We start from the raw sequence: 14,281 nt of genomic DNA, 5'->3' as shown, positions 1-14,281 counted from the left end.
ATGGATGGATGGATGGATGGATGGATGGATGGGCAAAAAGAAGGAAGGGGTGGATGGGTGGAAGGGAGGTGAGGAAGGGAGATTGTATGGATGGATGGATGGGCAAAAGGAAGGGAGGATGAATGGATGGAAGGAAGGAAGGAAGGAAAGAAAGAAGGAAGGAAAAGAAAATTGGTGCACAATCTCTTTCAGAAGCCTCAATTATTCTCCCATTTTCAAGGCATTCCTGGGGAGAAACCCTCCCCGCCTCTCCTGCCCCCATCCCCAACCAGGCGCCCCCTCCACCCTCCTGGCCCCCAAGGCCCCCAGAGGCCTCAGCTGGGCAACATCTCCCCCCCCCCTCCGGATCCCAGCTCCCTCCCTGCAGGCAGGCCTTCCCTCGGCGGATCCAGGCTGGGGCCGGCCGACCTCTGGGTTTCCCAGACAGGATGGGAGAACAAAGGCTGGATGGCGTAGAGGAAGAGGCGGCTTCCCAGGGAGGCAGTTGGAGAAGGCGGAGAAGCCATGGAGCACGAAGCAAAGAAAGGGAGGAAGGTGAGCGGGGAGCTGTTTTTCATTTCATTTAATTATTTTTATTTCAATTAATTTGATTTAATTATATTAATTTAATCTAATTATGTTAATTTAATCTAATTATTTTATTTTATTTTATTATTTTATTTTATTTAATTCATTTGATTTAATTAAGTTAATTTAATCGAATTAAGTTGATTTAATTCATTTGATTTAATTCATTTGATTTAATTCTGCCCTGGCCTGCTGGGGAGGTCATTTATGGGGGGCAACCCATATAGGCCAGAATAGCCTTGTACTCCCTGACCCCAGTGGGGGCTAAAACCGGGCATCATGGTTAGTGTAGTCACTGCAGAGGGAGGCTGCTCAGACGCTGTAGTCCTTGACTTACAACAGCTCATTTCGAGGTTGCCAACAGCCCTGAAACAAGGGACTTAGGGCCGTGTTTCACACTTACGACCGTTGCCACCGTTCCTGCGGTCCCGTGATCAAAGGTTCAGGGGGTTTCGGATCTGACTCAGATTACGACGGCTGCAGCATCCTGGCCCTGTTCCCCTTTTTGCGAGCTTCTCCCAAGCGATGTCAATGGGAAAACCAGATTCGCTTAATGACGGGGATGGTAACTGAAGCGATGGCGGGGATTTGCTTACCAACGGTGGCAAGGAAGGTCGTAAAAGAGAGTCTTCAGCAATGGTCTCGCTCAGCAGCCGAGAATTTAGGGCTCAGTTTGTGGTCATAAGTCAAGGACTGCCTGTAGGGAGCTAGATGGGGGGCACTCCCCGCCAGCCCCACCTGAGTCCAGGGAAAGGGGCTGCAGAGGAGGGGGCTGAGCCAGAGTATTGGAAGCCTGAGGCTTTCCCTGACCCCCACCTCTTGCCCCCTGTTTGGACTTTCTTCTTCTTCTTCTTCTTCCTTCTCTTCTTCTTCTTCTCCTCCAGCTCCATCTCAGGGCTCCAGCATTAAGCCAGGATTTATCCCTGATACGGCCCCCTCCCTCCCTCGCCCAGGAGCCCTTCCCAGGCTGGGGGTCTCCCAGGGGCTGAAGAAGGGCTGAGAAGCAGGGGGCAGCAGGTGGTTTGGCCTGGAGGCTGCCAGCTCAGGTGAGGAGTGAAGCAGCTCCAAGGACCACCACCCCTTCTCTTCCCCCTCTTCTCTCTCTTTCTTTCTCTCTCTCCCTCTCCCTTCTTTCTCTCCCCCTCCCTCCCTCTCTCTCTCTTTCTTTTTTCTTTCTTTCTTTCTTTCTTTCTTTCTTTCTCTTCCTCCATCTCTCCCCCCCCTCTCCTCCTGTCCACTCCCAGCTTGGGCATCAGGCACCCTGGCAGGGGTGAAGGAATGGTGCAGCTACCCTCCGAAAGAGAGAGGGCCGACTCATGGGTAGTGCAAAGAAACGGAACAGATTATTATTATTATTGTTGTTGTTGTTGTTGTTGTTGTTGTTGTTGTTGTTATTATTATTATTTATTAGATTTGTATGCCGCGCCCTCTCCGAAGATTGAAAGCAAACAGACTAGATAAAAATTAAAGTGTAAATGTATATAAAAATAATGAATACATAGTAACATGATAATTAAACTCTTTTTCTTTTCCACACCCTTCTGATATATAATAACCAAATAAACATACAGTATATTAGTGATATGATATATACACCAAAAACATTGTAAAAAGATGTATGACTTCAAAAGGTGTTGGACACAGGTGTTGATTTGTAGTAATGTAACAAGTTCTTTTTAATATTTTTCTGTTTTTGAAAATTAATAAAGAAACTTTGAGGGGGAAAAAACAATAACCCCCTTGGCCTGTTGCAGGGATTCGTGTCCCCCATCAAGCGCCTGGTTTTCCCGAAAGCCTCCCGCAAGCAGGCGCTGAAGGGGAAGGTCTTTTGCCGCCGGCCCCTCCACTCCGTGCCTCTCTACCCCCCCGACTACCTCATCGACCCCCAGATTCTGCTGCAGGACTACGTGGAGAAGGAGGTGAAGGTGAGTGCGGGGACAGGGAGCTTGCCCCCCCCTCGAGGCATTAGGGGACCTGGTAGACCTGGTCTGCTCCCACAGCCTCTTATTTAGCCCCTCTGCCCACTCAACCAACCTCGGAGTGGTGGGGGGTCCTTCGCTGTTCTCTTGCAAAAATTTTATTACAAACCCCAGCAACCTATGAACACGGAGGATGTTATGTAGTTGGGTCAAGAAACGTCTGCAAGAAAGCAACCCATCCTTCCTCCCTCCCTCCATCCCTTCTTTCTCTTCTGCCTTCCTCCCTCCCTCCCTCCCTCCCTCTCTTTCTTCCTTCCTTCCTTCCTTCCTCCCTCCCTTCCTTCCTTCTTTCTCTTCTTCCTTCCTCCCTCCCTCCCTCCCTTTCTTTCTTCCTTCCTTCTCTTCTACATTCCTCCCTTTCTCCCTCCCTCCCTTCCTTCTCTTCTATCTTCCTTCCGCCCTCCCTTTCTTTCTTTCTTCCTTTCCTTCATTCTTTCCTTCCAATCTCTTCTCCCTCCCTCCCTTCCTTCCTTAGAAACATAGAAACATAGGAGACTGACGGCATAAAAAGACCTCATGGTCCATCTGGTCTGCCCTTATACTATTTTCTGTATTTTATCTTAGGATGGATATATGTTTATCCCAGGCATGCTTAAATTCAGTTCCTTTGGATTGATCAACCACGTCTGCTGGAAGTTTGTTCCAAGCATCTACTCCTCTTTCAGTAAAATAATATTTTCTCATGTTGCTTCTGATCTTTCCCCCAACTAACTTCAGATTGTGTCCCCTTGTTCTTGTGTTCACTTTCCTATTAAAAACACTTCCCTCCTGAACCTTATTTAATCCTTTAACATATTTAAATGTTTCGATCATGTCCCCCCTTTTCCTTCTGTCCTCCAGACTAGACAGATGGAGTTCATGAAGTCTTTCCTGATACGTTTTATGCTTAAGACCTTCCACCATTCTTGTAGATCGTCTTTGGACCCGTTCAATTTTGTCAATATCTTTTTGTAGGTGAGGTCTCCAGAACTGGACACAGTATTATTCCAAATGGGGTCTCACCAGCGCTCTATATAAGGGGATCACAATCTCCCTCTTCCTGCTTGTGACGGCGGCTATTAACGAGAGGTCCGGCATAACACCATCTTTTCTAACCCCCCCTCCTTCAGTTTTTAGGGCACTTGACCTGGGTGAACACCTCCCATCAACCCTTCCAGTCGGATGAATTATTGCAGCTTTTGGATACCGCCCGGGTAAATGTGCTTCAATGTTGATTTTTGCCCATGCGCGGGGCAGCATGGGGTGCGCATATGAGCGAGGAGAGGGAATGGGTGCAGGCACATGTGACCGTGCTAGCACACGCACTCACCCATGTTTGGCACATGAACCAAAAATAGGAGGGGTGGGGGTGGGATGCCAGGGGTTCATCACCCCTGAATTCCCCCTAATTTATTTTCATGCTCTTTTCATGCTCCGGGCAGCAACTGAAGGAGCTGCCGCTGCACAGCACCGCTGAGCAAGACAGCATCCTGAGCCTCTCCGCTCGCAGCCTCCTGCTCACCTGGCGGGACAACGAGGAGCTCATCCTTCGCATCCCCACCCACGAAATCGCCGCCGCTTCCTACCTGAAGGGACGATGCGCTGCACCTGCTGGTGCTGAAGACAGGTGGGATGGGGACGGAGGCACATTGGCAACAACATTTAGAGCATTTAGACTTTATATGCCGCTTCCTGGTGCTTTCACACCCCCTCTCAAAGCGGGTCACAGAGTCAGCCTCTTGCCCCCAACAATCTGGGTCCTCATTTGACCCACAAAGGAAGGGAGGGAGGAATAGCAATTAGACATATACCGCTTCCTAGTGCTTTTCCAGCCCTCTCTAAGCAGTTTACAGAATCAGCCTCTTGCCCCCCAACAATCTGGGTCCTCATTTGACCCACCTGGGAAAGGTGGGAGGCTGAATCCACCTTAAGCTGGTGGTGAGATTTGAACTGCTGAACTATAGCTAGCAGTTTAGTTGAAGGAGCCTGCAGTGCTGCACTCTAACCACTGTGCCACCCCAGCTCTAAAGAGAGAGAGAGAGAGAAAGAAAGAAAGAAAGAAAGAAAGAAAGGGAGAGAGAAGGAGAGAAACAGAGACAGAGAGAGAAAGAAAGAGAGAAAGAGAGAGAGAGAGAAAGAAAGAGAGAGAGAGAGACAGACAGAGAAAGAAAGAGAAAGAAAGAGACAAAGAAAAAGAGAGAAAGAGAGAGAGAAAGAAACAGGGAGAGACAGAGAGACAGAGAAAGAAAGAGAGACAAAGAAAAAGAAGTAACAGAGAGAGAGAGACAAAGAAAGAAAGAGAGAGAAAGAGACAAAGAAAAAGAGAGAGAGGAAGAAAGAGAGAGAGAAAGAGAAAGAGAAAGAAAGAAAGAAAGAAAGAAAGAAAGAGGGAGGGAGGGAGGGAGGAAATAAGCTCCTTCTGATTAGCTGCGGCTCTTGTCTATCCCCACTCTCCCTCCCTCCCCCAATATGTAGGCTTTAGACCAAGATCTAAATCAGGATCTAGATCAGGCCTTGCTTAGGTCTCCAATCAGGACAGGTTCTAAGTCCAGGTCCAGATTCAAGTCTGGATCCAGAGCCCAGGTCCTGATCTCGATCCTGGACCAGATCGTGGAGGAGGAGGGTGGGACCCTTGGTGCTCTCTGAGGATGGTTTTCTTGCGACGTTTCATGACCCAACTAGGGAACATCATCAGTGCTAGATGGGAATGAGCTCCAAAGAAGAAAAGGAGGACGGTGTGGTCCTCTCTGAGGCTTGAGGCTTTTCTCCCAGACGTTTCCTGACCCAAACTAGCCAACATCATCATTCTTGGCCTGATTCTTCTTCCCTTTTCTCCCTCTGCCAGGCCTGGGCCTCGACCCTGTTCCCGCGGGTGGGACACTGGACATTTATCCCAGGATCCCCCAACCGGACAAGAAATACCCTGTGGGATCCGCTGGGGAGAAGAGACCCCCGAATCCCCGTCAGTTGGGCTGCCCCATGGAACGGCGCCACACCATCTGCAGCCTGGACTGGCGGATGTCGCGCGGGGGCTCCGAGGGACGTCCGAGCGGTGGAGGCAGCCTGGAGCGCAAGCAGGCGACCGGCAGCTGGGAGAAGAGGCAACGCACCAGCAGTGGCACGGGGAGGGCCTTCGGCAGCTGGGAACCCCGGCACGCCGCCAGCGGAAGCTGGGAACGCCGGCACGGAGGCCAAGCTGGGGGCAGCTGGGAGCGTGGCAAGACTTATGGAAGTTGGGAACACCGTCACACGAGCAACAACCCGCTGGACCCCAAAGAACCTTGCCCAGATGCCTACTGCAACCTGGTGATCTTGGCCGTGGCCAACCGAGTAAGTGCGCCAGCCCTGCAGCAAGAGTGGAGTTTTATTAATTTGTTAATTCATTGATTCATTGATTCATTGATTCATTGATTCATTGATTTAATTTATTAATTTATTTGTTCGTTCGTTTATTTATTTATTCATTCATTCATTCCATTACACAATGAGGGTTATATTGGGTATACATATAGTGAATATGTAATGAAGGTTCTAGAGCAGTGTTTCCCAACCTTGGCCACTTGAAGATATTTGGACTTCAATTCCCAGAATTCCCCAGCCAGCAAATGCTGACTGGGGAATTCTGGGAGTTGAAGTCCAAATACCTTCAAGTGGCCAAGGTTGGGAAACACTGCTCTAGAGGATATACTCATAGAAAGATATATATCTAAGAAAGAAGAGAAGATATAGGAATAATCCACAAATGGGGCACTATGTTTGGCACCCCATTTGTGTTGAGTTGTGTTGAGTTTTGCGCAGGCAAAACCTACCAACTAGCCACGGTTCACCACTATGCCATCCCGAACGCCATCACTCTGCTAAACAAATATTCCCTCAACACTGTCAAAGCTTTTTAGTAAGTCCACACTACAGTACTATTACTACTAGTTTTTTCTCATTGTTCCTATCACCCATTTCCTCCCACTTAGGACTGTATGACTCTCACTTGTTGCTTGTATCCTAAGATTTATATTAATATGGATTGTTTTCTTCATTGCTATTTGACCCCTTGACAATCATTAAGAGTTGTACCACATGATTCTAGACAAATGTCTATTTTTCTTTTATGTACACTGAGAGCATCTGCACCAAGACAAATTCCTTGTGTGTCCAATCACACTTGGCCAATAAAATTCTATTCTATTCTATTCCATTCTATTCCATTCCATTCTATTCTATACCTAATTGAAGTCTTCAATGAAAAACCCTGCAGCAGTCTTTCTTGTAAAAACATATTTTACTTTTCTTCTTATCAAAATACTTCTCTAATTAGAAACATAGAAGATTGACGGCAGAAAAAGACCTCCTGCTCCATCTAGTCTGCCCTTATACTATTTCCTGTATTTTATCTTAGGATGGATCGATGTTTATCCCAGGCATGTTTCAATTCAGTTATTGTGGATTTATCAACCACGTCTGCTGGAAGTTTGTTCCAAGCATCTACTACTCTTTCAGCCAAATCATATTTCCTCACATTGCTTCTGATCTTTTCTCCAACTCACCTCAGATTGCACCCCCTTGTTCTTGTGTTCACTTTCCTATTAAAAACACTTCCTTCCTAAACCTTATTTAACCCTTGAACATATTTAAATATTTCAATCATGTCCCCCCTTTTCCTTCTGTCCTCCAGAATATACAGATTGAGTTCATTAAGTCTTTCCTGATACGTTTTATGCTGAAGACCTTCCACCATTCTTGTAGCCCGTCTTTGGACCCGTTCAATTTTATCCATATCTTTTTGGAGGTGAGGTCTCCAGAACTGAACACAGTATTATTCTAAATGTGGCCTCACCAGCATTCTATATAAGGGGATCACAATCTCCCTCTTCCTGCTTCCTATGCAGCCAAGCATTCTACTCTATTCTACTAAATAAACTATCACCTTTACATTTAACCACTACAATAAACTATCCACAATGCTAGTATACAACTACCATTACATCCACCACTGCAACCACTAACTACACTAACCACCCAGCACAAACTACTCAGCACAAACCACTCTATAAAAAACCACGCTATAACAAACCATTCTGTAACAAAACCACACCCATGCAAGGGTGTTACTTCTATTATATAGATAACAGCCAATCAGGTTGCAGCACAGTTAGCAAACCCATATTTGCATGCTGATTATGGCTTACATTAGCCTTTCCCATGGTTACAAACCATTTACTTACATTGTAATATTACAATGCCATTTGGATGACTTTTGGCCAATCATCAGGAGACTGGGAGTTCTAGTCCCGCCTTAGGCGTTACATCCAGTTGGGTGACTTTGGGACACTCCCTCTCAACCCAACCTACCTCGCAGGGTTGTTGTGGGGAAAATAGGAAGAGAAAGTTGTGTGGATATGTTCGCTGCCTTAAATTCTTTGTTGAAAATAATAAAGATACAAACACCGTCAATAACACAATTAACGATCGCTGTTTCCCTCCCGGCTCTGCACGCAGGACGCCGCTGAGGAGTCCTGTGCTTTGATCTGTCAGGTTTTCCAGATCATTTACGGCGACCAAACCATCGAGTGTGTGGATCGGGCCGGCTACCACTACACCTCCACCCCGAAGCGGCCTTGGCTCTCCAGCCGGAGTGAGTAGACCCATCAATAAGTTACAACTGGCAAACCCAATCGAAGCAAGTCGAGGATTACCTGTGTCTGGCAAAGATTGTGGTCACTTTTACTTTAATGTTTAGTGATTGTTGTTTCGTTCTGTTCTGTTTTATTTGCTTTTTATTTTGTTTTGTTTTATTTTATTATTTAATGTATGTTTTATTTTATTATTTATTTCATTTTATTACTGCATTGTATTTATTTTTATATTGTATTTTTTATTTTACTTTATTATTTTATATATTTTATTTTATTTGTTTTATTTTATTTTATTTTATATTTTATATTTTTATTACTGTATATTCTATATTTTATTTTATTATTAATGTATTTTAATTTTATTATTTATTTCATTTTATTATTGTATTGTATTTTTTATACTGTATTTTTATATTACTTTATTATTTTACTTATTTTATTTGTTTTGTTTTGTTTTTTATTTTATATTATTTTATATTATTATTTTATATTATTATTTTATATTATTATTTTATATTATTTTATATTATTTTATATTATTTTATATTATTTTATATTTTATATTGCATATTGCATATTTTATATTGCATATTTTATATTTTATATTTTATATTGCATATTGCATATTGCATATTTTATATTGCATATTTTATATTGCATATTTTATATTTTATATTGCATATTATTTTATATTGCATATTATTTTATATTGCATATTGTATTGTATTGTATTTTATTATTATTATTTTTTAGAAAATTCATATTTCTGCCAACTCGCACATGGCAACCCACGACCATGGGGTGTGGAAACGGCGGTAAATGCAGGCTGGGTTGTTGGGTGCCAAAAATGCAATGGCACAATCGTGGTTTGTGTAGCTGTTAGAACTTTGAAATTGAGTCATCAATACCTTTTGCAAGGGTCTGTTGTGACTTTCAAGAGTTGCGAAGCTAGCACTTTGTTAAGCAAGGATTACTTGTGCAGGAAAGAACTCTCGACTGCCGTTGGAAAATCAAAAACCCTGGTCTTTCTCGCCCAAGGTCATCACCTTGTGGTCTTCTTTCCCCATCCCAGGTGAGAGCTGTCGGACTGATGGGACATACGGTTATGATGCCGACTTTAGTTGCTGCAGCTCCTTGTAAGTTCTGCTCTTGGGACAGCTGACATCCAGCTGAACTGTCACTACTACTATTACTACTACTACTACTACTACTACTACTACTACTACTACTACTATCTTCTTCCTCCTCCTCTTTCTTCTTCTTCTTTTTTCTTCCTCCTCCGCCTTCCCCCTTCCCCTTCTTCCTCTTCCTCTTCTTCTTCTTCATCATCATCTTCTTCTTCTAATTACGTCCGGTGCAATTAGTCATGGACCAAGAGGATGCAGAGATAGTAGAGGTGCAGTACAGACGTCCTGTGTTCCTGCCGCCCAAGATTGACAGCGAAGAGGACATGGTGTCAGAGGGTGGAGACCAACTAGAGCCTTCTGTACTTCTTGAGATGAGTAACTCAGGAGAAGAGGAGGGGCCTCTTCTGGATGCCAGGGTGCGCAGGACCTCGAGGAGGCATGAATGGTTAGTTAGGAAGAGGTCTACTTGTGAGTAGCACTGCTGACTACTGGGTCACATCCTTTGGTTATTTAAGTGTGTGTCACATCACGCTTCGGTGTACCTCCATTCTAGAATATAGTTCAGCTCTTGTTTTGTGGTTTGCAATTTAAAAATACTACATTCTTGAGCTTTTATTTATTTATTTATTATTTGGATTTGTATGCCGCCCCTCTCCGAAGACTCGGGGCGGCTCACAACAAGTGAAAAACAATCCAATACAATCCAATTAATTAAAATATTATGAGTTTAAGAAAATCCCCTATACTAACATACACACATACAGGCATACCATATATAACTTCAACGTGCCCAGGGGAGATGTTTAGTTTCCCCATGCCTGACGGCAAAGGTGGGTTTTGAGGAGTTTACGGAAGGCAGGAAGAGTAGGGGCAGTTCTGATCTCCGGGGGGAGTTGGTTCCAGAGGGCCGGTGCCGCCACAGAGAAGGCTCTCCCCCTGGGGCCCGCCAACCGGCATTGTTTAGTTGACGGGACCCGGAGGAGGCCCACTCTGTGGGACCGAATCGGTCGCTGGGATTCGTGCGGCAGAAGGCGGTCTCGGAGATATTCTGGTCCAGTGCCATGAAGGGCTTTAAAGGTCATAACCAACACTTTGAATTGTGACCGGAAACTGATCGGCAGCCAATGCAGACTGCGGAGTGATGGTGAAACATGGGCATACCTAGGTAAGCCCATGACTGCTCTCGCAGCTGCATTCTGCACGATCTGAAGTTTCCGAACACTTTTCAAAGGTAGCCCCATGTAGAGAGCATTACAGTAGTCGAACCTCGAGGTGATGAGGGCATGAGTGACTGTGAGTAATGAGTCCCGGTCCAGATAGGGCCGCAACTGGTGCACCAGGCGAACCTGGGCAAACGCCCCCCTCGCCACAGCTGAAAGGTGGTTCTCTAATGTGAGCTGTGGATCGAGGAGGACGCCCAAGTTGCGGACCCTCTCTGAGGGGGTCAATGATTCCCCCCCCAGGGTAATGGACGGACAGATGGGATTGTCCTTGGGAGGCAAAACCCACAGCCACTCCGTCTTATCCGGGTTGAGCTTGAGTCTGTTGACACCCATCCAGGCCCCAACAGCCTCCAGGCACCGGCACATCACTTCCACCGCTTCGTTGACTGGGCATGGGGTGGAGATGTAAAGCTGGGTATCATCGGCATATTGATGATACCTCACCCCATGTCCTTGGATGATCTCACCCAGCGGTTTCATGTAGATGTTAAATAGCAAGGGGGAGAGGACCGACCCCTGAGGCACCCCACAAGGGAGAGACCTCGGAGTCGACCTCTGACCCCCCACTAACACCGACTGCGACCGGCCAGAGAGGTAGGAGGAGAACCACTGAAGCACAGTGCCTCCCACCCCCAACCCCTCCAACCGGTGCAGAAGGATACCATGGTCGATGGTATCGAAAGCCGCTGAGAGATCGAGGAGCACCAGGACAGAGGATAAACCCCTGTCCCGGGCCCGCCAGAGATCATCCATCAACGCGACCAAAGCAGTTTCCGTGCTGTAACCGGGCCTGAAGCCCGACTGCTGGGGACCTAGATAATCGGCTTCTTCCAAGGACCGCTGGAGCTGGAGTGCCACCACCTTCTCGACAACCTTCCCCATGAAGGGAAGGTTGGAGACTGGACGATAGTTGTTGAGTACTGCTGGGTCCAGGGAAGGCTTCTTGAGGAGGGGGCGCACAAGCGCTTCTTTATAGAGTGATGGAAAAACTCCCCTCCCCAAGGAAGCGTTGGTAATCTCCTGGGCCCAGCTCCTTGTCACCTCCCTGCTGGCCGAGACCAACCAGGAGGGACACGGATCCAGTAAACAGGTGGCGGAACTCACAGCTCCAATGGCCTTGTCCACTTCATCAGGTGTCACCAGATCAAACTCTTCCCAGACAGGTGGACAAGTACGTGCCCCAGTCACCTCGACTGACTCGTTGTCAGTCGACTCTGTTTTACAATTGGAGTCGAGGTCGGCCCGGATCTGAGCGACTTTATCAGCGAAAAACGTGTTAAACTCCTCGGCACTACTCTGCAAGGGCTCCCCAACTCCCCCCTGGTTAAGAAGGGAGCGGGTCACCCTAAACAGAGCGGCCGGGCGGGATTCCGCTGATGCAATCAAGGCGGCATGGTACGCGCATCTTGCCGCCTTGAGCGCCACTTTGTAAGTCTTAATAAAAGCTCTTACAAGTGTTCGATCAGATTCAGACCTACTCTTCCTCCATCGCTTCTCTAGACGTCTCTTTTGGCGTTTCAACTCCCGGAGCTCCTCGTTGAACCATGGGGCTCTACGGGGTCTAGCGCCACGGAGAGGTCGCAAAGGCGCAATCCGGTCGAGAGCCTCCGCAGCAGCCATATTCCAGGCCTCCGCAAGAGACTCCGCCGAACTGTGGATGAGTGCCTCTGGAATAACCCCAAGCGCCGTCTGGAAACCCTCTGGATCCATTAGGCGTCTGGGGCGGAACATCTTCATTGGTTCCGCCTCCCTGCGGGGAAGGATTGGAGCCAGGAAGTCAAGCCTTAGTAGAAAATGGTCTGACCATGACAAAGGCACTGCTTCTAAGCCCCTTAGTCTCAGACCATTGCTCAATTGCTCGGAAAGGAATACCATGTCAGGTGCGTGCCCCCCCTCATGAGTCGGACCCCGTACTACTTGAGTCAGGTCCATGGCTGTCATGGTGGCCATGAACTCCTGTGCCAACCCCGAGGTTTCGCCGAGTGACGGCAGGTTGAAGTCCCCCAAGACAATAAGTCTGGGGAACTCCACCGCCAACCCGGCTACCTCCTCGAGTAGCACAGGCAGGGCTTTTGACATGCAGCTGGGAGGCAGGTACGTGAGAAATAAGCCCACCTGAACCCCTAACTCCAACCTCATAAAGAGTGACTCGCAACCCGCAATTTCCGGAGCAATGAGTCCACGTAGGCAAAGGCTCTCCCTGGCTATAATAGCCACTCCTCCCCCCCTTCCCTGGGGTCGAGGTTGATGCCATATCTGAAACCCAGCTGGGCAAATTTCAGAGAGAGGAACACCTCCCTCTGGGCCCAGCCAGGTTTCAGTGATACATGCCAGGTCGGCCTCCTCATCCAGGATCAAATCCCGGATGAGGAGAGCTTTATTTACCACCGACCTGGCATTAAGCAGCAGCAACCTGAGTCCAGGGCCAGAGTTACACTCATCACCAGTACCCAGGATTGGGCTCACAGAGTTGGAACAAGGGACCATTATTAAGCAACGGTCCCTCGTTCCCCTGGAACGGCTAGCTCTGTGGCCCCCGCCATATCTGCCTCTCCCCAGCAACACTGAAATATTCCGACCCTCTGCCACCCCAGAGATCGGTGTCCCTCCCTCCCCTGTCTCCCGGGCGTCAGGTGGGCCAAATCTGTCATTCGCACTACTGTCAATCAACTCATCCATACCATATCCCCACCCACCCCCGACCCCCCCAATCATACCAATCATTCCATTCATACCCACACGTATATGTACCCCAGTCACCCATTATATAAAACCCCAATTATGTTAAAAAAGCAATTAAATTGATAGCAGTATAAAAATAGCAATTAAGAACGATATTAATATTAAAAACACTATTAAAACTAACTAAAAATAACAATAAAAATACAAACATAGGTAATAATGAATAATTCAATTCGATTAGGAAATACGGTCAGCAGCAACTAATAAAAGTGCTAAGTTCTCAAAGTGCCAAGTTTCCCAAAATGTCAAGTTTTTCAAAGTGCCAAGTTCCTCAAAAGTGCCAATTTTCTCAAAGTGCCAGGTTCTCAGGGGCAGAGGTTATTCAAAAGTCAAGGATCATTCAGCATCTCTCTCCCTCCCCCCCAGACTAGGGAGGGGGGCATCCATGTCTGTAAAACTCTCTCACCACCAGACCTTGATCTACCAGTCCTCCTCCCTTGGTCTCCTTTCAATCTCCTCTCTCCTATCGCAATGGTCGGTCCTCCGTCCGCCAGGTCTCCTCCAGCGCCGAGCGCACCCACCGCACAGCTGCTCGGCGTCTTGGTCTGCCTGGCTGTCAAGTTCACTCGCTCCACAGGGGCCGCCATCTTCCGAGCCCTAGCTGATCGAGGCTCCCAGCTCTTAACTCTCCCACGGCAAAACCAAGGAGAGGACGCACACACAGGAACCGGACACCGAGACTAGGAACTTTCAACTCACCAACATGCACACTGGCGTTCAAACTAATTCAAAATTACCTATATTATTGTTGTTATCACCGTAGTCCGGCGGAGCAGCGGCATCCCTCCTTCCTTCCCGCTGCTCCGCCGGAACCAGAAAAGAAAAACCGCCAGCAGCCCCCTCCGGTTCTCCGCTGGGCTGGGCTCCTCAGGAGACGCCCAGGTCGCAGCGGCTCTCACCCGCCCCCACGCTGAGCGTCTCGGATGTTCCTCTGCTTTTCTGGCGTCTTGGGGGATCTTAAGTAGCCGCCAGCAGCCCCCTCCGGTCCTCAGCTGGGCTGGGCTCCTCAGGAGACGCCCAGGTCGCAGCGGCTC

The 14,281-nt window shown here is 47.6% G+C and overlaps 1 protein-coding gene across 1 annotated transcript in view; it reads left to right on the top strand.

Moving 5' to 3' along the window:
- The first annotated feature begins 489 nt into the window (after positions 1-489).
- The window catches only part of CCM2L (CCM2 like scaffold protein), an 18,741-nt gene continuing 4,949 nt past the window's right edge, over positions 490-14,281 (top strand). Inside the window, 8 exon segments of the mRNA XM_070744348.1 lie at positions 490-534; positions 2,322-2,492; positions 3,656-3,739; positions 3,968-4,114; positions 4,116-4,152; positions 5,371-5,855; positions 8,019-8,154; positions 9,228-9,291. Coding sequence (XP_070600449.1) covers positions 505-534; positions 2,322-2,492; positions 3,656-3,739; positions 3,968-4,114; positions 4,116-4,152; positions 5,371-5,855; positions 8,019-8,154; positions 9,228-9,291 — 1,154 coding nt within the window. The 5' untranslated portion in view covers positions 490-504.

The sequence above is a fragment of the Erythrolamprus reginae genome, chromosome 3 (assembly GCF_031021105.1).
Source record: "Erythrolamprus reginae isolate rEryReg1 chromosome 3, rEryReg1.hap1, whole genome shotgun sequence".
In the NCBI taxonomy this organism is placed as follows: domain Eukaryota; kingdom Metazoa; phylum Chordata; class Lepidosauria; order Squamata; family Dipsadidae; genus Erythrolamprus; species Erythrolamprus reginae.
The sequence above is the reverse complement of the archived record's forward strand: the minus strand, read 5'-3'. Positions and strand labels throughout refer to the sequence as shown.